Genomic DNA, 26,450 nt, shown 5'->3' on the forward strand with positions numbered 1-26,450 from the left:
AAAAAAGAATTGATTATAAAGGTTTCTCAATTTTTTCAAGAGAGTCTTTTAAAATGGTGAGTGTACAGCAAAAGCTCCATGTAAGCGATAGCCAACGGAAGGTCCTTAAATGTTTGTTAAACACTGTTCAATGAAGAGAAGAGTGCAAACATTGCTTCCGAATGGTTTTATGCCTAACTCCCTGAGAGCACTTTCACACTGCCAACTTGATCTAATTCTGATGTGTGGGTGATGAGAATGGATGGATTTCTTCTTAGTCACCAAATAGATGTCTCATAGACTCTGGAACCTTTGCTCAAGGCTGTAAATGATTTGGAAGCTGCCTTTCTTGATGCACAATCTTGCTGCTTTAGATTTCTACAGTTGCATAACAGGGTACATTTGTATAGGCAGACGCACTGTCACAGAGGTGCACACCTGGGCACATACAGATGCTATGTGGTGAGAAAGACGACAGAAACCCACTGTTGCAGAGCTTTCTCCTGCAAGGCCCCCCACCTTTGTGGAGTGCCCCCTGCAGAGCTGGGGGTGGTCCTTGATCCCTCCCACTGCTTCATTCATTCGGGTGCCTTGCATCCTCTGTCCACTTCTCTCCGTCTCTACTGCAAGTCCGTACTACCATCATGTCCTGTTTAAACCATGTCATAAACTTACTCCCAGTATTTGTCAGTCACCTCAGAGATGAGGTGATGTTTCCAAAATTTATAACTCGTGATCTCTTGCCATTGCTTAAAATCTTCTGAAGGCTTCCTCTATACGCTCTCAGGATAAATTAAAAATTCCTTTGTATAATTTATAAAAGTCCTGCATGCCCAGCTCTTACTCTTTGGCCTCACTGACTTCAGCCACAGAAGCCTGTGCTCGCTGTGCTCTGGCCACACGGTATTTCTTCCAACCCTTCCCCTGGGCATGTTTCTTCCTACTCTGAAGTTGTCATTGTTCCCTCTGCCTGAGATGCTTTCTCCTCCCGTCTTTGTTAAGCTAACTCATGTTAGCCTTTCGGATCTCAGTCCCCTTCCTCAAGGAAGACTCCCCTCAATATCCCTAAAACAAATACCTATAATATGCCTCACAGCCTTCTGCACTGCTAGAATTTCACTTTCTTTTTTTTGACTATTTGATTACTGTCTGTACCTCCCATTAGACTGTAAGCTCTGAGGGTGGGGACTACGTCTGGGTTTGCTTATCAAGGCACCATCAGAGTCTAATATGTAACACATAGTAGGGCTCAAAAAATTTGGTTGATTGGATGAATAAGTAAATAATGCAAGCCTATGATCTGCCTTGTGTAAAGTGAATATAATGCTATTAGACATACTGGCCCATTGAATTGGTAAGAGACTTTTCCAGCAAAAGTTATTTTGTTTTTAGGGTAGTGTCTTCATGTCCTTGAGAGTGTTGCTTGTCTAACTTTGGCGAAAACTGAGGGTTTAAGGGACAGAATAAGGATTTTACTTGGGGTAAAAGTGACTGAACTTCAGTGCTGTGCCTTGAAGAAACGTTACCTACCTGGACAAAGGCCTAAACTTGAGTTACCAAAATAGCGAACCGGATGAGGTGCTGGTAGAGACTTTGATCGGCTATGAAAAAACCGAGATTTGGTGACTCCTTTGGCATGGGATCTTGTAAATTCTCTTCCTTACATGGAGAGATGTAGTCCATCTCGTTTTAGAAGCTGTTCCAGTCACTTTAGGAGACTTTGGAGAATTCTCACAAGCTACTTCTTTGTGACCTTCTCTTTTAAGAGTTCTTTCCTTCCAAGTTTTGACCTCGTTGGAAAGATGATGATTATTGCTTAAATGTGAGGAGGAAAAAAAGGGAGACTGTAAGACTTCTCAATTCTTAAACTGTATTTGTATTCACATTAAAAATTTAAAAATACTATGATGAAATATATATAATAAAATTTACCATTTTATCACCAAAAAAAAAAGAAATTCTCTAGAGAATCATCTGCTACAGTTGGTCCTTTTTAAATGGTCAAATTACTAGTTTTGCAATCCCAACTACCATAAAAGAAAGGTCATTTACTGTCATGGTACAGGTTTAAATTTTTAGGCTGCAGGGGTCTGGAAAGAATCTTTTCTTTTCTCCTCCAAATTTAGATCACAATCCAAGTGGCTATCATACAACGAAGTATGTACTTATTATCAAAGAGTAGATGTTGGCCACCGGCAAAGCAAATCCCTGGAGCTTACAGATGCCATACCTATGCTGGTGTACATTTTTGTGAACACTCTTAAGTCTGGGTCATTTTGGAAGAAAAAGTCTTCCAATTACATTGAGAAGAGGGAGCAAACAAAATTTGCACTGTACTTAGGTTAAACTTAGAAAGCAATTTATAATGTTCACATTACAATAAGAAAAGAAAAATAATTATGTGCATTTAAATTATGTACACATTTTAAAATTCTAGGTGATTAAAAAGTCAGCTTGCTGACTTTTTATGCTGTAAATGCTCTGGAGGCATGAACAGGTGGTAGATCATTTTCAAGTGTAAAGAACAAGGATATTTTGACCTCTGCTTTCATTCTTCCTGTAGCAGGCTGAATAATGCCCCCAACAAAGATGTCCATGTTTTAATCCCCAGAACCTATGAATATATTAAAGGGACTTTGCAGATGTGATTAAGTTAATAATTTCGAGATGGGGAGATTATCCTGGATTATCCAGGGCTCCATGTAGTCACAAGGGTTCTTCCCTGAGGGAAGCAGGGGAGTCTGCGTTGGAGAAGGACTCGTGATGACAGAAACGAAGACCAGAAATGAAGACCAGCATGATACCATCACAGAAGGGGGCCACTCACCAGCCAAGGAATGCAGGAAGACCACAACCTGGGAAAGGCAAGCCATGGATTTTTCCCCTACAGGCTCCTGGAGGACACTAGCACATTTTACACTAAGTTTGTGGTCATTTGTTACAGCAGCAGTAGAAAACTAATATACTCCGACTGACAGAAAGTCTTGGGTTGAGAGTATTGGACTCATTTCTGAAGCTGCAAATCAGACTGGAGAGTGAGCAAGCTACTATTAACACAAAAGTACGCACAGAAGCAGGGAGAAGCCCAGTTTTCTATGTTTTTGTTGGGGCCACTGGCGTATATGGCAGGGCTGGCGATACAGCTGGGGTCTGCTTACATCTAGCCCAGAGTTCCCATCAAGCCAGAGCCAATGTTGAACTCAGCAAGTACCTACTGGAGAACTGCCGTGGCCCATTAGATAATGTGCACAGATCACAGACAGCACCATCTCCAGTTCTAGCAGCACAGATTTTTTTTGGCCTTTAGTCTTCTTCTGAACATCAAGGGCTAGAAACAGCTATACCTCAATACTAACCGCTCAGTAAATTGAAGATGCTGAAGATGATGACCATCGTGCATAATGCATATTACCCACTACAGCCCCAGCACCCACTTGTCTCTTCTTCCTTCTTAACAGATCCCTGACTTTATCCAAGGTTCCACCTCTCTGCCTTACAGCAGAGATGTACCTGGGTCAGGGCAAGATGACCCAGCCTCATTTTGGAAATGGGACCTGTTGACTTAAGTCAACCAGTATGCACTGCTTTCCAGTCACACTCACGGTTCAGGGGTGGGCCTGTGACCAAGTTCTCCAAAGATGATCTCAGGGTCCTTGCTTGTAATACCAGGGCAGGATAAACTCTTCTCTTGGACACTGTAGTGCATGGATATGAGGCCCAGAACTGCAGCCACCAACTTCCTGCCAGCTCGAGTGCAAAGCTAGAACATGGACAGGATGACTGTGGGGACAGCAAGCAGGCCCACAGGATCAATGCAGCCCAGTGACTGGCTTCATCTGCAAACCCACAGGCACATCAGTCAATGAAATCCCTGTTGGATACTCTGCCCGAGCCGGGCTCTCTGTTGCTTGTTTGCTGAAAGCATCTGACATGATAAACGTGGAGACGAAGTTCTTATGACCTGTACTTCGCATACTCACTTCAGAAGCTGAAGGGTATACAAACTTCTCAGTACCAGGATATTAAACTGAGCACTACTTTACTCAATCCTTGTATTTACCCATGAGGTAGAAATTACTGTTGTTCTCATTTTACGTACAAGGAAACTGAAACATACTGATATCACAATTAGTAAATGTCAGGGCTGGGATTCAAACCTATGCTGCTGAAATCCAAAGCCAACAACTTTGCCATCTTAGAGGTGTTTACTTTCAATAGCTTCATAAAACTCCAAAAAAGAGTTATCTCCATTAATGCTTTAAATTTATATCATATTGTCTTGATGCTTTCTTAACAAACCATGAAACAGATTCAGAAATAAAATCCTGAAAATCATAAAGCTTTAGTTCTTTTTCTGACTCTTAGCTGTGCAGATTACTCACTTTCCCAGAGCCTTGATTTCTTTACCAATAAAACAAAATTAGCAATATAAAATTCATGTTGAAGAAAATGATTATAAGTGTGGTATAGTAACAAGCGTACTGGGCAGGGCATATAAATCTTTTGTTCTAGTTCTGGCTATGTGACCTTGGGTAAGACACGCTACCTCTCTGTGTCTCTGTCTAGTTCTATGAAGTCAGGTCACCTGTGGCTTAATATTCTAAGATTCTATTTCTATCAGACCCACTAAGCTCTTAAAAGGGTTGCACTAATTTATTAAAATGGCAAATGAAAGCCTATGGCTCCATCAGGTTAAATTGATGAGCACCAACAATTTTACCGCCACATTTTAATGACCTATTTTAATGTAAGGCAGCTTGCTCTTCCTAATAGCTAAACCAGAGGTTGAAGGAATAAAACAAAATCTCAAAATTCCAGCAGTTATTGACTACGCTAAGTGGCCATTATCAAAGCATCACTGCGCACCACTAATCATTTACATGGAGGAGATGAGCTGTGGCAACGTGATGGCCTTTTAGACGACTGTGCTGATTGCTGCTGGGGAAAGGCACGTTCCTACGTCAGGGGTCACGTGGCACCATAACACCCTACAGATTTAGTGAGGAAGATTTACTGGGGAAGGCCTTGCGCCCTCTGTGCTCTGTGCCCTAGAGCTTCCTTGAGGCTGAAAGTCTGGTCTGAATTACAAAGCAGCAAAATATCTATTACTTGTTAGCCGAGAAGGGCAGGGAAAAAGTTAAATCCACTGATCCAAGGAGACTTTTGGAGAATCCATTATGCTAATTTCTCTGCGCTTGCCAGGTGCCTCTCTGGCCCAGGCTGTGTGGTAGGTACCACACTGGCCTCATTTTTGTAGCAAAATAACACTGTCGGGATCACTGAGAATAAAGTTACAAGGCTCTTTGCAAGAAAAGGAAAAGTATGTGAAGATGACCTGGAGCATTGTTCTTGGGTGACAAGAAAGGACTACTCCCTTTTACTTCATGTCATCAGGGCACAATGAACAGGCCCTGGCTGTCAGACTCCCGAGGTGGGTGAAGGTGCAGGGCTGGCCCCAGGCTCCACAGCAAGCAGCAGAACACATCCCAGTTCTAGATTTAATTTTTGGATATATATACCTGTTTCCTTCTATGTTGGCTTCCTCGGCTGACGAATAAGGGTAAAAGTTCACACCGCTTGCTACCACATCCTACTTTGCATTGTTGTAATAGCAGCCAACATTTACGAAGAGCTTCCTGCATGTCCGACTCTGTGTTAAATACTGTACCTGAATGTTCATTCAGTCCTCTCAATTATCATGTGCAAGTAGACAACAGATGTGGCAGGGACTAAGTTTCCCCAATAGTGATGGTCCTTATTAGCCTAAGCCTCACTGTACTTTTTTTATTTAGGCAAAGACATACTTCGATTTAATAAACAAAACTAGGTTCCTGTAAAGAGGTGGTCTGCTGAGGCGGCCCTGTGAGAGCTGTCCAGGGGAAGGTGCACCCAACACGGAGCCTCCTGACTCTGTCCACACTGGCCGTGAACCCCACAATAGTCATCGTAGTCTGGCAGCCCCTGAGCTTGGCTCTCAGGGCAGGCTGTGTTGCAGTCTTATAACAGGTGAATATTTCTGCTAAATCTATTTCTAAATTTCCCTCCCTCAGTGGTTTTCTACCTTTTCCAGAGCCTCCACACCTGTAAGGGTAGAGAAAGTATGGAAGCAGGACCGTCTCTCTTGCCTGCTGGACACCCCCAAACTGCTGGAGGCAGCCCCGCAAGCCACCAGCGACACTGCACTGTCGTGTGTCAGCCCGACTCTGCCAGTCCTTCCCCACAGCCCCAAGGGGCCTCATCCATCATATGGACATAATTAGCCTGCTGTTTTTGAAATCAGTCAACCAGCCTCATAATCACTTTCTGAAAACATCCAGGCGATTAAATGACTGATGATGATGATGATGGCGACAAGAGCAGAGAGGACAGAGCATGTTTGCTGATGTGTTAGGGAGGGAAGCCTCTGGAATAAAGATGGAGCAGGCATGGCACAGCAAAGGACCCAGGGACCTGGGGTCTCTGTCTTTACTCAGCCAGGAAAGTAATCAACTTGCCTTTTTTTTTTTTTAGTTTCTATGTCTGTTCAATATAGAGAATAAAGTGATTATGAGGCGAGCTACTGTGCCCCGATCCTAAATATCTGTGCTTCCCTCTCCCTCTCTTTCCAACCCACAGCCCCCTTCCCCTGCATCGCCGTGCAGTGCTCTGCAGAGAGCACCCATCCTGGATATGGAACGTGATTCAAATCTTGGTCTTTTTCTTACTTGTTGTAAGACCTTGGCCAAACTATTTTGTTACTCTCAGGCTTAGTTGTCTAGTGCACAAAATGGAACCCTGGAGCTCACCACACTTGGTTGCTTGTTGTGAGGATAAAATCATATGAGGCAATGCGAAGCGTCTGGCGCAGTACTTGGCACAAAGTAGGTGTTTCGATAAATGTTAGATATTCTCACTCCTGAGTGAGAAACATAGGCTACCAAAAGACAGGGCCAGACACTGATTAACTGCATAGATCGCAGAATACCTGTTACACGTCCATTACTGCACAGCACTGGACCGGGAGCCCGAAACAATGAATTCTGATCCCTGCTTTCGCATCAGTGAGGTAGCCAAGTTGCTTAAAGCCTTGAATTCTCCATTTCCTTGTCACTAAGCCAGTACTAACCTGTGTTGTTTGCTATGCAGAGCTATCAGGAGAGCGAGACTGTGTGTGGAAAATCTTCTTGCAACTTTTATGGAACTAAATAAAAGTAAGGCTCTGTCCCCTTTCCCCATCTCCATGCCTGTTAACGCATTTGCCTACCTCTCATGAATTCATAAAGACTCTAACGCTTTCCTCTTCCTTACATTTCTAACCGGTTGCCAAGAAATGCCAGTCCTACCTTTACTACGTGTCTGACATCTAGAAAACACTTTTTGCTGTTGCCACCTGTATTAGTTTTCTATTGCCACTGTGACAAATGACCACAAACCTAGGGGCTCAAAACAACACAAATTTACTATCGTACGGTTCTACAGATCAGAAGTCTGACCCAGATCTGGGCTAAAATCAAGGTGTGGCAGGGGGCATTCCTTCCAGAAGGCTCGAGGGGAGAATCCATTTCCTGGCCTTTTCTACGTTCTGGGATGGCTCACATTCCTGGGCTCATGGCCCTTTCCTCTAGAAAATCTGCGCGGTGCCTTTCTCCTGTTGCATCTTTCTGGACCTCTTTTGTCTCTCTCACTCACTTTTAAGGACCCTTGTGATTACTTAGGGTCCACTCCAATAATTCCAGAGATTTCCTGATTAGCAACTTTAATTCCATCGGCAATCTAAATTATCCTTTGCCATTTATGGTAACACATTCCCAGGTTCCAGGGATCAGGATGTGGACATCTTTGGGGACCATCATCCTGTCTACTGCACCGGCCCTATTCAAGTCCTTGGTATTTCTCACCCAGAGCAACGCAATGATGCCATGAAATTCTAACAGGCCTTCAATGTCTCCCCGCTGCAGGCAATGGCCAGCAAAGGTTTGTGAGGACTAAATCATTGATTAAAAGACCATTATCTTGCTAAAACAGTTTGATTGATGCCTAATACAGTGCCTGAGATATAGAAGGTGATTAACAAACATTTTAATAGCCAAAAAATAGTTAAAGTGCTTACTATGTGTCAGGCACATATTTAAGCGCTTTTCATTTGTTAACTAATTTAATGCTTATATCAACCCAACGAGGTAAGTATTTATAGATGAGAAAACTGAGGCACGGAGAAGCCATCACACACTCAGCCTTGCAGATATTATGTGGCAGAGCAAGAATTTAAAACTAGGCAGCCTAAACTCCAGAGCCCTTGCTCATAATTTCCTCACTATTTTTGAGTACATTAATGATCGATTTAGTCTTCAAGAACCTTTCATAGCCATTGCCTACAGGGGGCAGGATGCTATTATATAATACAAATAACATGGGTGGGAATTGAACTCAGGTTGACAAAGGTTTGCATTTTTATGCCACCACTGTGTGATTGTGGAAAGTTACTTAATCTGTTATTTACTTCAGTTTCTTCAGGTGTAAAATAGGAATAAAATTGTCTACTACATATTGTTGTTGTGAGAATTAAACAGGGTAATATTTATAGAAGTGCTTCAGGCAATGCTCAGGATAAAGTGGGTATCCTGTAAATGTTGACACCCTCCCTGACAATTGGAAGACCAAGTATTATAAAATACACGGGTATAACAAATAGTAACAAACAGTAACACTCTAAGACTGGAATATAGTTTAACCATTGGATTTTTTCCCAATATATTGTATGTTTTAACACCACTTTATTTTTTCCCATAATATCCCATTCTATTCCTTTTACAATTCAGCCAATCTCAACTTGTTGCCACTCTTGTATGTGACCTGAATTTTTCCACTGCCGGGCCTTTGCTTGTCCATGCCCTTTTCCTCCCCTGTCTGTAAGGTCACATATATTCCTCTCCTCTGGCCAGCTGCTGTATGTGTCCGCACTTTTATTAGAGTCCATCTGACCTCATGACACTGAGTTGCTTTGTTGAAGCAGCTTTTTTCATTAAAAATGCTTTTCCCCTCTTCTTTTATCTACCCATCTATGTTCTTCATGGACATTTGCCCACTCCCCTCCTCTGGCCAGCTGCTGTATTTTGTCTGCACTTTTTTTTTTTTTTTTTTTGAGACAGTGTCTCGCTCTGTTGCCTGGGCTAGAGTGCCATGGCATCAGCCTAGCTCACAGCAACCTCAAACTCCTGGGCTAAAGTAATCCTTCTGCCTCAGCCTCCCGAGTAGCTGGGACTACAGGCATGCTCCACCATGCCTGGCTAACTTTTTATATGTATATTTTTAGTTGTCCAGCTAATTTATTTCTATTTTTAGTAGAGACGGGGTCTCACTCTTGCTCAGGCTGGTCTTGAACTCCTGACCTCAAGCAATCCTCCCGCCTTGGCCTCCCAGAGTGCTAGGATTACAGGCGTGAGCCACCATGCTCGGCCTGTCTGCACTTTTATTAGAGTACATCTGACCTCATGGTATTGAGTTGCTTGCCCATGCATTTTTCCTCCCTTGTCTGTGAGGTCCCTGTTTTCTTCATCTTGATGAGCCTTAAGTGACTAACATGCAGTTGTAGGTCAAAAAGATTTCTGCCACCAAACTGAATATGGAAACGAGACAATGTGCTCCCTGCATTAAGACACCCCACGTAACGTGGAAAGTCATGCATACACTGTCAGGAAGTCCACTATATGGCTGGGGCAGGGGAAAGGAGGAAGAGGTTGAAAGAAAGACTTCATGGAGAAGATATCTGTGTTTATATATGTTTTAGGGAGAGGCTGTTTGCAGAGATTTTAGAGAAGAGGTTTGGAAATATTGCCCGAGCTCTATAGGTGCACCTATTACCAAGTTATTGTACTTTGCACATGAGTATTTGTGTTGGAGGCCCAGGACTTATTTTGGGGGTGAATAGTAGACATTTTCTCCTCCTTAGCACTAAAAAATCTGCAGCATTTAGCTGGGGGAGAAGTTTTGTCTAGGGCTCCTGGGCCATTCAGTGACTGGGCAAGAGCTGACACAAGTGGCAGCTTTGGGGCTTGATGGGTTAAGGTCACCTCCAGGGTTACCTTTAGTTCTGGTCTTCATCAGAAGAATAATGGCAGAGAAGAGCTATTCAAGATCAACAGTGCCAGCTCAGCTCTGGCACTGTGGGAAGTAGTATTCTAAGGCAAACATCACAGGGCAAAAGATAGAAGAGTGGTGTTCACTTCCTTCAGATGGACTCCTCACACTCACTTACAACTCAATTCTTAATTTATGCCACACAAAGCTGAATTGCAATAGGTCATTATAGGCCTCTAAGAATAGAGACGAGATGCCAGCAGGGAGCTTCCTTCCCCTGTCCTCTCATTGTTAAAGAGCATGTAATACCCCTTGGAACATTTCTTCACAGAAAGGTGATTGAAAAAAACTTCCCATGGGGAAAGCATTCAGTGAATGACAGAGATCAGGAATGCATCAAATTTTATCCATAAAATTTTATAGGTGATTTCATTTTGTTAATTTTAGAATTTAGCAGAAATAGCTAGTTGGCCTCTTCTGGAGGAATAACTCAGTGGCTATACATTTACATTCAAGGAATCCCTGCTTAAACTGCACTGTGCGAGAAGTACTGTTTTAGAATTAAATCTAGGTAAAAGATTTTCTAGGGAATTTTCTGGATTGGGATATGAAGAAAAATGTGACTTACTATGGTGAGCTGTTACTATTAAATTCTTTTACTTCTTAATTATCATATGATCTTTTGATAATATTGTAACAGCTTTCATTGACAATATGGCGTGGAGTTAATTTAGGCAAATTCCTCTAACATCGAGCCAGTTAGCAGAATTCTCAGAGTTTCAAGATATTGTTTCTCCCTCTTTTCTAGAAAAAATATGGTTTCCTTGCAGGTCATCTGGCCAACACCAACCTCTCACAGAGGAACAATCGCAGGGTTGGCTCACCACTACCTTTTCAGAAAACTGCCCAGATCTTTGGCTTGGCAAACTTTGAAATGTTAAAACTTTGCATTCTGTTGAGTTCAGACTTTCTACATATGAGTCACAGTGGAGAGTTATCTCACAGATATAGTAAGCAAGACAAAAAGATAATGATTTTTAAAGACCATTCTATACGTATTTGTGTTTGGGCTTATGATGAAGATGCCAGTAAGTTCTTTGGCAAGCTTCATGGTATAGCGGAAGAGTCAGAAGATGTGAGTTCAAGTCACAGCTTTTCTCATTTTAGTTACCTTGGGCTGGGGGCAAAATCTGGGAATTTTTCTGGAACCAGATAAGGATGAAAAGAATAAATGAATGAACAAATATCCCTTAATTCTTTTGAATCCTATTTCCCTCAACTACACAATAGAGGAGTGAAAAAAAACTAACAACAGTAAACTAGGACATGTGTGAGGTGCTTGGTAAGTTGTCAATTCACTATAGAATGTTCTTATCATTATCTACACTTTCGTTATTTTATCAAATGCAAGGGTAAGAAAAATCAGATTGGACAGAGTTACCAATAATTTTGAAATTAGCATTTTGCAACTTCATTGCACGGGGCTATGCATTCATAAACACTGCCTCCATTTGATCATATTAAAAACAATTTTTTTGGGGGTGGTGGTGGTGGCTAAACCATTCCCAAAAATTTATCTTGAAATGTCACCCGAGTGAGGGAATCCACGTCTCTGGAACATCCAGCAGGGAAACTATATGCTGATAACTAGACATGCTTCACCACTTTGACCGTCTCCTCTATTTCTGGGATCCCAGGATAGAACACTTATGAAATAGAGCTCGAACCACTCATAATTCCACTTATGGAAGAGGAGCAGCATGGGGTGAAGACACAGAATTGCATGCTGCGTTGGCCTCTCTAGTGTGCATGTTCTACCAAAACAGACAGAACGTGGTCTGTCTGCCTGAGGATGGAGGGAGCAAAGCTAAAGATCACCATTCTTGGCACCTGAACATCATTCTTAGTATCAGGGAAACTTCACAGAGGTAGACGATAAGTGATTTCATCTACTGACTCCATTTACCTCACATGAAATGGTCACCTTGTAGGACTCTCAGTCATGACATACTCTCTGTTGGAAGGAAGCATCCACTTTCAAAATAGACTCTCAGCAGGCAATATAAGAGACATATGGGTCAGCTCAGTCTATTTTCAGTTACGCTTTGGCAGTAACCACAAAGGGAATTCGAACTCACTTTTTTTTGACTTTAGAACCCTGCTGGCACATTCTCACCAAAGACACACCCTTTCCATGATGACTGATAGAACCGATCAAGGGTTGGCAGTGCCAGGTCCCCCATATACTCTGCCAGAGGCTTCAACGCGTCTGTTGATAAATGGTGGTGATTTAATCCCTTCAGGGATATTCTGACAAAGATGACAGGTCAATATAAAGGGCAATAAGATGTATGAACCCAAAAGTAGTGTCTTCAGACAAACCAATCCTATCTTGACAGTCAATTGCTCTAGTCTATGATTTTAAAGTGTGTTCCAAGATAGATAGGAACAGGAAACAAGATAAAAGGCAACTATATTAAGTCTGAGAAATTCCTCTTTTTTTTAACACAAATGATAAATTTGCTGAATCTTCACCAAGAAGACTGATGATATGTAATACTCAGACAATCTTCCTCTTGAAATGCTAATGGCTTAGAGACAGCCTACCACCCTGCAGAACAAATCATGATATGAAACAAGATCAACATGGGTCAAAATGGTAGGAGTCATCTATAGCATAAGGACCAGAGAGATGAATCTGGACAAGTCTTGGCATTGCTGAAAAACAGAAGGTCAAATTTCTCTAGGATGCTGCATTATCAAAATCATAGCCAAAATCCAAAAACTCTCTGCCTTGGGGAAAAAACCCTACATCCTATTTCCTTTATAAACCCTCTTTTACTATTATCTTATTTCTTCCCTGGGGCAATTTTCAATGCTAAGGAATCACAAATGGAAGTGACAGAAATGATGACAGTTAAAAGAGGAAGATTATGGAAACATAAAAGAAAGAAGAACAGAAATCTGTTTACGGGCACTTCTAAAGTAGACAGGCAACAAGAGCAGATACCCAGCGATCCATCTCTTAGGTTTCAGAAGAGTCCGAAAGTTCCTTCAATCAGAAGACAGGCAGAGCCCAAAAGACATAATGATAACTACCAGCAATTATAATTTCCAGATGCTTTGAAGTTAAGCAGCCCACATGTATCTTACAGCATTTGTTAGAAAGCCAATTACCTTAATTAAGTCCTAGAAGAGCAGTGCTGGGAGTACTATCACGAAAAGGCAATGTCACTTACTAGGGCATCTCTCCTCCTCCTCCGTCGGCTGCTCCTTTTCTGGCTCAGGTGGGCCTTTGATTTTACACATCAGGGTACACAGTTTTCCCATCCAGGAGGTATCCTCCTCCTCTTCTTCCTCTTCCTCCAAGGGAACCCCTAGCGAGCCACAGAACAGAGTGAAAATCCCAAACAGTACATGGAACTACCATGTGTTAGAATTTAAAAAAAACTGCTTCCCATTCTTCTGGAACTTTCTAAAAATACTATAGGCAGCCTCTCATAAATATTTACCTACATTATATCTTTTGGAAAGTTATTTTTTAAAAAAAAAATGATTTATTGTCGACAAGAACATCAAGTAATTTCAATTCCAAAGTGTAATTTTTCTAATTTATACTCCAAAAGGGCTCTAGGGTCTCCAGAAAGAAAGTTAACATTGAGCTATTTCAAATGAAATGTCATCAATTCCCCATATATTACTTATATCTACTCCCGTACAAGCAGCACAAATGCTGAGAGCCACTTAAAACCAGATTTGTATCAAAGTAGGGATTGCTGCCTTAGAAACCTAAGGGCAGAAGTTATTACACACACACACATCCGCACCCCACAATAGCTAAAAAGAAAAAGAGATCACAATCTTGGCTCAGCTGAGAGCAGCAAGTCCCAACTATTTAACTTTAAACAAATTGGTTGAGGTGTATATAAGGATCAGTTATCTATCTTCTTTCTCTGGAGACCCTATTTCCTCTCCATATATCAGAAAAGTCTTTTCTAGGCAGAAGGAATTTCAGTCATATATTCTGCCAGGGTTATTTCCGGTACCTTCTCTGACACAAGTAATTAGGATATTCACCTCTTGAACAATAGTATTGTAATTTTAAATACAAAAATGCCTTTCCACCCCCCTAATAGCTTTCTAATGAAGGAATCGGGAACAGACTTTTCTCTCAGAAGCTCACCACAGTGAAGGAGAAGGTCCTCGTGGAAGTCGTACAGCTCCTCCCGGATCTCCTCTGGGCAGGGGCAGTTCTCTCCCAGTTGAAAGTTAAGAAGCATGTTGATCTTTGAGGGGCAAGAGAAGAATGGCTAGTTGGATCTCAATTTGGTTCAAGGGAGATCAGATCCTGCTTTAGACAGACACCTAACAGCCTTTGCAAATTTTACTTAATTAATTAATTTTTTTTTTTTTTGGTAAAAGTAGCTTTGGCTTTTTTTTTAATTCTAAAGGTAACTTATTAATTGCACAAAATTTGGCGTATACCTAAAAAAGAAAATTTACTGTGTTCCCACCACCCCAAGACAACCACTGTTAGTATTTTAGTTACTATCTTCCAGGTTTTATCTATATACACACACAGCTTAGGATATTCTAGACACACTTTTTAAAAACCAGAGTTTTTCACTTAATTTATCTTGAACATTTTATTTCCTTAATCTAATTTTTAAAAGGTACAATGTGTTTCATCATATGGATGAATAATAATTTATGTTAAATTATTCTGTTATATTTGTTTCCATAAAGTGGTTTGAATTTCCTTTAAAATAGTTTTTGTTTGCATCTCTGATCATTTTCTTAGGATAAACTCCTAGGAGTGAAATGACTAAAGCAACAGGTTTGCATATTTTAATGGTTTTTGATATGAATTGTCAAATTGCCCTCCAGAAAGCTCACAATAATTTGAATTATTACCAAATTGATACAAAAGTATTACTTTGCCATCTTCATTATAGTAATGAGAGTTAACACTTTCTCAAATATTTTCCAATTTAATGGGTGAAAAATGTCATATCCCTGTTGCTTTAATTTAAAATTAATTGGTGAGGTTGAATTTTGTTTTTTCACACAGAAAGACCAATTTTATTTTATATTTTATAAATTTCCCATCCAGGTTCTTCCTCCATTTTTCTATTGGGTAATTGTCTTTTAAAAAAACTAGTCCTTGAGTGCTTCATACACCTCTGGATTTTTAACTCTTTGTAATAGATACTCCAAATATATTTCCCAGTTTTCAGTGAGCTTTTAATTTTGTCTACAGGGTTTTTGTTTTGTTTTTGCCATGTAAGTTTATGTTTCGCAGTCAATCTGTCATTCTTTTCTTTTATGGTTTTGTCTCAGGGATTCTTAACAGTTTTTGTGCCATGGACCCCTCTGACACTGTGGTGAAACCATGGATTACTTCTCAGATTATAAAATATATAGGACTACAAAGAGAAACAATTATATTGGAATACAGTTACCAAAACCATAAAAAACAAATTTGTGGTACAGTAACATATGTACTTCTTTATTAACTCATTGGGTTAAAAAAAAAAAAACACGCAGTGGCAGGTCTCAGCCACGGTGATCTTGAGGTCGTCATGATGAACGTAAATGGTATTTCTAGATATTGTAACCACTGTAATGTGATATGAAAAAATGGTGCAATTTCTGTTGGTGATAAAGTCAGGAATTTGTTTTGCTGCCTACATTATAAATGAAAAGAAACGCTCTCAGAGATTAGTGAAATTAAAGCTGTCTTTCATTCCCACCCAGGTTCCTGGATCTTTGAATTCTTGCCACAGGCCCACGACCTCAGGTCGGTGAACATCTGGAGGGACTAAAGAAATAACTAGAGATAATCTTGTCCGTTTTGCTGCCTCGGCCAGGATAACCCAAACTCTGTTTAGGATTTCTAGGTTGGAAAAATTTACAATCTCTTATTAAGCTATGAACTTTATTTAATGTTGTTAGGAAGAATCTTACTCAAAGCGTCTACTGTAAACCATTTTTTTGGAAGTAGGTAGAGGTATTATTTGTAAGAAAATACCATCCACATATAAGACAGGTTGGAAAAGTCATTTTTGCAGCTGTTCCATGATGTTAAATTATGGTAATTACATCAGAAACATAACGATAGGTTGTTGATTAAATAAAAATATTATAAGATATGAAGATGTGGTTTCAGAGTCAGAAAACTGATTTCTTTACCAAAAGACTTTTCCTTTGGTGGAATACTCAGGAAGCAGGGGCCTACCTTCTGCAGGGCATAAAACTGAAAGCTGGAATGAGCTGGATTTTCTGGGCAAGTCATGCCCTTCATTGACTCCTCTTGCAAGTGAAAGGCTGGCTGGCTGACCGTGCCTGCCTAATTCACCAACACCTGTAAGACTAATCTTAGCGCTACCTTCTTTTACACTTAGCTATATCCCCCAATGTTTTTTCATCTCTCTGAATACTCTCCGGCTATAGGCTGAAAAAAATCTCTATTTTCTCTTGAAAGGTTGTAGAAGGATATCACCATTTTAAAATTCTAATTCTCATGTATCCTATTTTCCAAGTGATTCTTCATTGCTGTCCTCTGAAACTGATCTAAATCTTCGATGACATTAAATTTGATATCCTTTGATGACATTAAATTCTTCCTTATGTTGAGAACTCCATGCGTGGGTGCCTTCTAGAGGTGAATACTCTGGGTGGGGTGGCAGCTAAGACAGCCGAGTTTCATGGCAGTTAGTGTCCCTTCTTTCATTTTATTTTTAGACCAGCAGGATCAGCATTACCTGGAAATTTGCTAAAAGTGCAAATGCTTGGGCATCACCCTAGACCTGCTGAATAAGAAACTCTAGGAGTGGGACAAGGCAGTCTGTATCACTGATTCCGGTGCCTGCTCAAAAGTCACTGATCTCATACATTAGGGAAGAATTTCTCGAGTTACAGACTTCTGAAATGAGTCTGAAATGATTGCTGAGAGGACTGTTTAGAGTACTGAAGGAGGAGGGGACGGCAGAAGAGAAGGTGTGGAGGCACCTGGGGAAAGGAAGGGTGGGAGCTAACCTTGTCCTTCCGGGAGGCAGGACCAAGAGCTACATCCACACGGACAGCGTTTCACTCAGTCCTGGCTGGGTGACAGCGATGCCAGAGAACACGTGGGAACTCACTCACTGGGTCACTGATGGAAGGTCACAGAATATAGCACGAGGCAATTGCAAATGCCTCTAACACTAAAATTAACGCTGGCTTGCTTAGTATTTATAGAACAGTTACTCTATAACCGCATCGTGCTAAGCAATCTAAGTGAATATCTCATGGGATCCTTGCAAGAACCTTGGGAGGAAGACGCAAATGCCATTTATGTTTTGCAGCTAAAGAAACTGAGGCACAGAGAGGTCATGTGGCCACGATCACACAGCAAAAAATGGGGAGCCAGAATGGGAGCCCCAGTCTGAAGCCAACAGGAACCACATCATCACATCATTCTGCCTTCCCAGTATTCAGAAATACATGTGAAAGAAAGAGCTGGCATTTTCCTAGTGAAAGGGGGAACATTCAGATCCACTGCCAGTCTAAAAAGCAAGCTTGACAACATTTGTAGAGCCTTCAAGAGTAATTCTTGGGGAGAACAGCACATTTGTGCATTTGGCATGGCGCAGATGATCTATTCCAGCCATCCCAAAGGGCCTTCTCATTTTGTATCTAACAAAGGAATGATGAGCTTTGCCTGGTCTTTAGCAAGGCCAGTATTCAAGAAAATGTTTTCAACACCAAGATATGTGGTTCACTGGTTCATTTTTAAGCCAATATAAATATCTACATCCTATAAAATAGGTTAGGAGAGTAACTGGATAAAGTTGTGTAGTTGTGCATTAGTATAAAATGGTGGTAACTATACTGACAACCCTTATGGATAAGCTGCTTGTTACATATATTTCAGATCCAGAGATCTAGTTTCAGAGACAGAAAACTAATTTCTTCACTGAAAGATCTGTCCTTTCTTTTGAATATTTAGGAAGCAGCGGTCAACTAGCCAGCAGGGTTTAAGCGAGCTGCTAAGCAGTGGGGGAAAATGGAAACTATTATTCTACAAGATGTCCCTTCCTCACTGAGAAGTTTCTCACCAGGATTTTGATTCTTCTCAAAGAAGCCTGCCCATCTGGGTAAGGTTGACCACAAGGTGGGGTGCTGCAAAAAAGGAATGCAACATAACACAAAAGACAACTCGCTTGCTGAGACCTCTTGATCAGGCTCTGTGGGCTGAGGCAGCTTTGTGAGAGAGTTGCAAACACTGGGCAGGGGGGCTTAGACACATTAGATGAGAAAGATTGTGCAACAACTCTCATAAGTCGGGGCACGTCGACCATATTCTGTCGGTCTCTGATAGACAGGTAGTGACTTCTAGAAGGGTTGGTGGATACACTCCTTCTGAGTGGTGGGTACTTGCTGAGTGACAAGTGCATCCCAACAGTGGTCTGGTGCTTGACCCAGAGGTGTTGGTAGGGGAAGGTAGGAAGCCCCATGTGCAGCTCAGCAAGGGTTATTTTCCCACCCAAGATAATCGGCACATATTCCTCAGCTGTCATTAGCACAGGACTAGGCCTGTCTCCTGACATTGTAGTGGGTCTTTTGATCTTCCACAGCTCTTGAGGCTGCCCCAGATATCATAAAGGTTTCGTGTGCCCTGCTCTGTAGGTTTCAAGTTCTTCTGTAGGAATTGGATGGAAGCTCAGGAGGGGACTCTCACCTGCTCCTGTGGGGGTGAGCGGAACTCCCTGGTCTTCCGAGCGGTCAGGGCTGCAGACATGTTCAGGGCCTGCATGAGCTCATCGTAGCGGAACTTCTGATTTGCCTGTAGCTTGGAGACATAAATGTCACCAAATGCCACGATGGCCTCCACTCGGTGTTGTAGCTCACAGTCACAGAGATAGTTGAGGAGCTCACACATCTGCAAAAGAAATATATACATATACTAGCAATTCGTGTAATTTGGTGAGGCTGCTAGCATACCCATTTTACAGATGATAACACTGAGACTTGAACAATCAAAGTAACTTGTCCAGTGTCAGACAGTAACCATGGTGCTATGACTTGAATCCAAGTCAGCCTGAATGCAGATAACTCTTTGCTATTAAGGCCAAAGGAACAACCAAAAATTGAGCTCACTAAAGACAGAACAAACCTGCTTGTGTACAGAGAGAATAGCATGTCTAAGAAAATATTTTGCCAGGAAGCTCAGTACAAAAACCAGCATCAAATCATGCACGTGAGCACTGCCTCCCTTTTGACATCTTCCAGTCCTGGAGGATGAAAATGGAAATGTTTGTTTCCCTTCCCATCTTTCATTGTTTTTTGGTTGATCTGCGCTGTTTTTCTGTGACCTGCCCTTTGGACTGTTATTACTAATCTTATCACTATTATGATTTATACTAATAATGACAACAATGGCTATAACCACCAAGTACTCTTTGCCAGGCACTTTGCCAAGCACTTGACGTGCTTTATCTCCTTTAATCCTCAGTGTGTTCCTGACATTTTTTAAAAGCAGAAGTTCTATTAACCCGCCTCCACTTAACCATCTCGTGTAATCAGAGGATGCTCTCCGGTCTGCCTGGGTACAGACAGACGCCAGATGCTGCTGGTGCGTGGGGTGCTCTCACCTAGCAGGACGCTCCGGCAAATGTGCACCTTCTCCTGCCAGGTGAACCAGGAACCAAAGCATATGTCTGCCACACTTGTGATTATAATTATACCATTTAATTAAAAATGATATAAACCAAGGAGATAAGAAAACTAAGTTGAATGACTTAGAATCTTCTGTAAAAAGCAAAGTTTCTAAAAGAAAAACATAAAATGGGATGTAAAACAATTGCAAAAAATTGGGGCAAAGCTTAAAAATCTAGAAGTATTCCACACCCAGGTTGCTTTCCAATTACCTATAAATCAAAGTCTACTTTAAAAACTCACAAATTAGCAATTGTAGATGGTATGTTACAGCCATCATCTATGCAAAAGAAAGGGTTCCACATATCAGTCAGGGAACTCACTCTTGGTCTTACATTAGAATAGCACATTTTAGCATATTTTAATAAAATGTTTCAGGTGTATTTGTAAAATTTTTTATGCTTCTCCTCTATACTCAATATTTTGATTGACTGGCCACCTACTAAACTCATCACATTAGATAAGAGAGCCTCTACTATAGATTACTTTATTATAATACATTCTGTGATAAAACATTTTATAAAAATATTTTTAATATTATATTTTATTATATTATCCACATTTTACAAATAATAAAGCTAAGCCTCTGATCAGCTACTGAGCTGGCAAGTTTGCATGGCCAGCAAACAGCTGAGGAGCGGAAACTGAAAGCCAGGGTTGGCTGAGCCGGGATCATTCCACTGGGACAGACTGTTCTATTCATTTTCATCTCTCTTTTCTCAGGGCCTAGAAGACAAAAGTTCTCATCCTTAGCGCATGGCTGATGCTAACTTACATCTGAATAGCCTAGGGTTTAGTCAAGTTCTAGATGGTACCTCTAAAACCCCATCTGCCCTCCTTAGCTGGGATGGTGGTTATGTGAATGCTGTCCACACAGGTCCACATCAGCTGGGTGGTCAGAGCCCGGTAGGTGACAAGAGCAGGTGAGGGGTGCTATGACCCTGTGAGCTGGCTCTTTTATTTTATCCCACAGCCAAAGGCTCCTCGCCATCTCCTGATGGCTATCTCACAAATGAGAACTTGCATTCCAAAGGGAAAGAAATAAGATCAGGGCAAACCCATCACTGGTACTAGAAAAACAATTGTAGAGCATGTGCCTTATGGACAGGGCTTAGTATTCTCATTTTGGCTTGGGGAGAATCAGGGAACGCGTTCCGTGCCCGAAACAAGCATCCCCCAGGCGCCCTCTCTCTGAGCATCTCTGCTGCACTCTTTCAGCACCAGGTGGAGGTCAGTGTCCACAGTCCCAGCCTCAAACTGGGCCACACTCTCTCCCTCCAAGCCCTTTCCCAGGGCACGATCTTTGCTGCCCAGAGTTACCTGCACTTTGACGGACTCTGGTAAGCGGGTCTGCAACAGGCCTCTGATGGGAGCCTCCTTGCTGGCCTTCTCTCCAGCCTCCACTGCCTTCTCCTCCACCTGGGTCACTTCCTCCTTTTCTGCTCCCTCCTCCATCTCCCCGCCATGTTCCCCAAACACAGAGGGATCGATTAGGAGGAGGATCTGCCGAACATCATCATCATCAAACACCCCCATGACCAGCAGGGTTCCAATGAGTTTGAGCACGGGCACAAACTGGAACTCCACGGACCCCCCAACAGGGTCCCGGATGTGGGCCCCACTGCACTGCACTGCCTCTGTCAGCATGCTCAGCGCCTTCGTCTTGAGGGTCTCCAAGGGGATCTCAGGGCTCTGCTTTTGGTGCTCCTCACTGGTCGTGACAAAGCAGGGCGTGGAGAACCGGAACTCTGGCTTGAGGCACGTTCTCAGGCCCACCCCGGGCAGCCCGTGCCTCTTGGACTTGTCCGGGTACAGGCGGATATTCCTGGTGGTGCTGGTAATGGGGATGATGTACTCGTTCTTCATCATCAGCTTCCTCTCCTTAGCGTTGGCCAGGTGGATGCTGATGAGCAGGTCGTAGAAACCCGATCGGAGGAGGCCGGGGAGGTACTTGTTGTCGATGGCATGGAAGAGCTGGGAGAGGTCCACGTGGCTGCACAGGGCGTAGGCGACCCGGCTGTTTCCCAGGGCACACAAGGCGCTGTAGAGTCGCAGCGTGTGGTAATGGAACTGCATCAGGTCCTCCTGCTCACAGAGCTCCAGGACATCCACACACCTGAGGACAGGACACGCAGTCAGCCACGCCATGAGAGGAAGAACACACCAGAATTCAGCGATTTCACCCAGCCCCACAAAGGCAGAGGGGACAGAAGGACAGAGAAGTCTCTGCCACACTTTCCTTCATGGGCTATCAATCCTCTCTCAGCTCTGGCCCGGACCCCAGCTCCTGGTGACCCACCACATCTAACTACGAGGCTCACGGAAGCCTGTGAGACTTAAGGACGCTGGCTTACCAAATGGGAAAGTCCTCTTCGTTAGAGAAAAATAGAAAACCCTCAAACGGGAAAACATTTAGGTACATGACAGTGGAACTTGGTCATCTCATTTGTAGGATCAGGTGGATCCTCCACTTCCTGAGGTAAAAGCCCCTCAGAAGACGTAGCAGAAGCCCCCGTCAGTCTACCATCAACATCATCTCTGTAACCCCCAATCTGCCGTCACCCGTGGTGCATTTCTTCCCCCAAAAACAAACACATTTGTGCTTTCGTCCAGACAGGAAACACTTTCCAACCTGAAATCGGTTGGTGTAATCCAATTTACCTTTTCCTCCCTGACTTTAGAGGTCTATTTGCGTGTCGCTCCCTTGTCTGTGTGGGTCCGGGGCTTGGGCTCTGATCTCTGTTTAGATTTCCCATTTTGTTTCATTCCTTATCGCGGATCTCAGGGCCTTTTGGAACTGGCTTACTTGGTTGGGCTTCTGGTCTTTTCTGCTCCTACCCTGCACTAGCCTGTGCTGCTGCTGCCGGGATCCGACGGGACACCCAGCTGGGAGCTATGCAGGTATCAAATACTTCCACTCTCTTCTCATTACCCACTTTTTTAGTCGAAGAGATCAAAGGACAGTAATAACCACAACAATAAGTTACTTAATTCTTACTATGTACAGAAATGGTACATACTAGATTTTATCCGTACCATCTCATTTGTCCCACCGGAAACCCTTTGAGTGGACATTTCTCTCACTGTGTAACGAGAACACTGAGGTTCAGAGAACACGAGTGACTCAGCCAAGGCCACTCAGCCAGAACATGGTATCACTGGGATTGAACCCAGGCCATAATTCAAGAGTACCCCTTAATAAGGGGAGACCAGGAGCCTAATTCTTGGTTCTCTAAGTAAAGCTAGGCATGCCTCATTCTTCCCCTTTTTGTCATAAGTAATGTATATTTCAGGGTCACTTGGGTTTCAATTAAAGGCATGGAAATTTTCCCTGATGCCAGGCACCAGGAGCTACAGCAAAGGCCCTGTGGCAGGCACATTGCAGTGTGTTTCCTGCTGTTTCTGAGTGAATAATGAAAGTGGGAAAGGGAAAGAACAGAAACCGGGGCACTGGGGAAATCAGCAGCCACCCCAGGCCAAGCGGGACCCAGTGAGAGTGCTCCCAGTTCCCTGCTGGCCTCGCCCCGCCCTGCTCCCAGGCCTACCCGCTCCCCAGCGGGCTCCAGTACCTGTTCTCCTCGGGGATGTGGAGCGCCATCATCTGTAGGGGCTCCAGGCACTGCACCACCCAGCCGTGGCGCTCGCTCACCCGCTCGGTCTCCACCTTCAGGAAGCTGTTGGGCATGCGGCTCCAGAGCACCGGCTGGATGGTCTGGACGTCCAGCCGAGGCGGACACTGCGGGACGGGGTTCTTCTCTTCACTCTTGAATATGGCCGCCGACAGGGGCATCGCGTTCTGGGGCAAGGTGGAAGGCATTAGAGGAGAAAACACACATGGGATACTGAGATTCCCGGTGATGTGCCCAGCCCATGGTAACCAATATGGTTAGACTGAAGAGAAACAAATGTATTGAAGGGACCACTAAGGGCTTTACCAGCATTAATTAGGACTTTAAATAGTGGGTTGTATGAGCATTAATTCTTTCAGCACCCAAAAAGGGTAGGAAAACAGGAAGATACGAATGCATGTTCTGGCATCTGAATTTCACAGGCAAGCGTAGGGCGTGGGGGGCATATGAGAAGTGAGAGGGCTTTTCTTGTCTTCTGAGGCCTGGGAATATTTCCTCTCATGGTCAGTGCTGCCCTCTCTTGTCATGGCCATTACATGAGGGGACAGATAAATACCTTCAGCTTTCCCAGTTCAAACTGAAACAAAGAAGTACTTGTAGGCTGCAGGAAGACTGCTGGGAATACTTTGGTATTGGGCTCCACCTGGAAACCAAAACAAATGGAGAAGTTTGCCCAGGGCTGTAACATCACAGCTTGCCAAACCATTGGGTGTTTTAGTCAATGCCCTCATTCTAATTCCAGCTGAAAGAGGACAGCTAGCTGGCTGGTCGCTCTCCACTGCTCAGAAATTCAGAGACCTGGTACCCATTAGTGGAGACTGTCGCGGCCCCCCATGGTAAACATTCTCTCAACTTGGGGCTGAACAATCTCAGATCCTTTCTCTCTTTCTCTTAGGTACATATAGCTAGTAGTCTTCTCTGGTGCTCAGATCATCACAGGGGAGGAGCTAACTCGCCACCAAAGGCAGTATCGGCCCTTGGTCACTGTGCAATGTGGTGACCTTGCTCTTCACAGAGTCTGGAGACACCCGCTCAGGGGCAGCCTTGTCATTTACCATGCCTGCCCACAGGACATGACAAGTGGGGGTGGGGTGGTGATTCAGGATTATTTCTGAGGGCAAATCAGCACTGGTCAAGTGAGCCCAGGGAGATCCAGCGGCAGGGTTTCTCAATCTAGCACTCCTGACAGGTTGGGCTGAGTGGTTTTTTGTTGTGGGAGCTCTCCCATGTACCACAGGATATCGAATGGCATCCCTGCCCCCTGCCCACCACATGTCAGCAACAATCTCCACCCCTACCTCAGTCACAACAACCAACCAGGTTCCTGACATGGCCAAATGTCCCATGGCGGGTTGTGGGGGGGATGACAAAAGCCTCGGTTGAGAACTGCTGCTCAACAGGCAAAGGGACTTCACTGGAAAAGCACAGAGAGGCAGTCTCCAGAGCCGGTGCACTCAAATCTCTCCTTCTCCCTGGCTTCCTCTGATTCTCTCTCTGCCCCTTCCATGCTTTACAATTCCAGTCCTTAAATTAAGGGTTCGGGATTTAATGATTGTCCTCTAGCTGCTGCTTAGGTGAGACACGTGGATTTATTGACTTACGACATCAGGGGCTCTACATGCTATTTATTCACTTTGATGGAGGAGCAAACTCGGAGCAGCCTCTGGGTTCTATACTACGAAGCTTGTTTACAAAGCTTATTTCAGGCATTGCTGGGCAGTTTCCAAGGGGGAGTCACCACGGACCACAAAAGACGACTTAAGTCTGCTCACACAGTGAGACTTTAATTCCACCAACTGAAGCCCTTTGCTTTGAAGCAAATTCAGACATTAGGAAATTCTTGCAACTCTCCCCACTTACAAACGAGGGGATGGTGGGTGTGTTGGACATACACCTAAGGTGACCCTATGGCATAATCTCCTGCCCTAGAACTAGTGTCTTGTTTTTAGCAAACAGAATATGGCAAAAGTGAAGGCCTGTCATTCCCTTGATTAGGTCACATGATACAAAACTCTATCTCAGCAGACAGGAGAGGAAGTCTCTCCAGCTGCTCTTTGACAAGTAAGCTGCTGCGTGGTGCCTGTGAGAGGGCCACGTGATTCACCGGCCAGGGGCCTGGAGGGACTGAGGGTGGCCCCTGGCTGCAGCCAGCATGAAAACAGGTCATTCGTTCTACAAATGCGAACAACTGAAATTTGCCAACAACGACGGGAGCTCGGAAGATGATCCTCAGCTCCAGAAAAAAACGCAACCTTGCTGATACCTTGACTGCAGCCTTGTGAACCCGTTACATTGCGCCCAGACTCCTGACCCACAAAAACTGTGGGATAATGAATGTATGCTATTGTAAGTCCCTAAACTTGTGGTGATTTTTATGTGGCAGTAGAAAATAAATACAGGGAGTTTTCCTTTTGTCAGAGTATTTGTTTAGGCTTCCCTTAAAAAATGAACTTCCTCAATGCATTTAGACATAAGATTTATAAAAACACATTTTTATGGCTATAAGTGACTTAGAAGCTTGCAAGATTCAGTACTATCATTTTCTTTTGATGAAACAGGCCAGATTAGTGAAGCCCCAGACTTTCTCCCCCTACGTGGTCGTTCTAGTACATGACAGTGGGCTCGTATTTCAGGTAAAAGCATTTGGTTTATACCAGATGTTTCAAGTACTCATGGACGATATGAAGAGATAAATGCCAGTAAAATCAAAATGTAGGGGTAGACTCCTAGAACTGCCTGGCTATTGCCTGAAATAAGCTTTGTAAAAGGACGTTCAACCAATAATATTTAGTAGCTGTTATATACCTGCTTTGAGCCAGACTCTGGGTTTACAGCAGTGAGAGACACAAATAGGAAATTCTGATTTGATGATGTTCTGACTTTGGCAACAAGGCAGGAACTGTACCTGGGCTGGCCCCAAGATTTCTCACATACTCAGTATGTGACATCTAGAACAACCTGCAGCCCTCAAGTCACTGCAGCCTTAAGGAAGCAGAGCTCTGGACCAGCAGGGAGCCCATGAATCTGCGCTATTGGGAGAGAGAAATACATTCAGGCAAAGGCTTCTATGCTGAACAAAATCACACC

General features: G+C 43.3%; 1 protein-coding gene across 1 annotated transcript in view; it reads right to left on the minus strand.

The window, feature by feature from the left end:
* Positions 1-26,450, minus strand: part of RYR3 (ryanodine receptor 3) — a 393,465-nt gene that overhangs the window by 180,876 nt on the left and 186,139 nt on the right. The window contains exons 33-38 of the mRNA XM_012649115.1: positions 23,920-24,006; positions 23,304-23,530; positions 21,055-21,850; positions 18,758-18,958; positions 14,219-14,321; positions 13,275-13,412 (exon numbers count right to left, since the gene is read on the minus strand). Coding sequence (XP_012504569.1) covers positions 13,275-13,412; positions 14,219-14,321; positions 18,758-18,958; positions 21,055-21,850; positions 23,304-23,530; positions 23,920-24,006 — 1,552 coding nt within the window. The remainder of the gene's footprint in view (positions 1-13,274; positions 13,413-14,218; positions 14,322-18,757; positions 18,959-21,054; positions 21,851-23,303; positions 23,531-23,919; positions 24,007-26,450) is intronic.

This window comes from Propithecus coquereli, unplaced genomic scaffold (genome assembly GCF_000956105.1).
Source record: "Propithecus coquereli isolate 6110/MARCELLA unplaced genomic scaffold, Pcoq_1.0 Scaffold3, whole genome shotgun sequence".
In the NCBI taxonomy this organism is placed as follows: domain Eukaryota; kingdom Metazoa; phylum Chordata; class Mammalia; order Primates; family Indriidae; genus Propithecus; species Propithecus coquereli.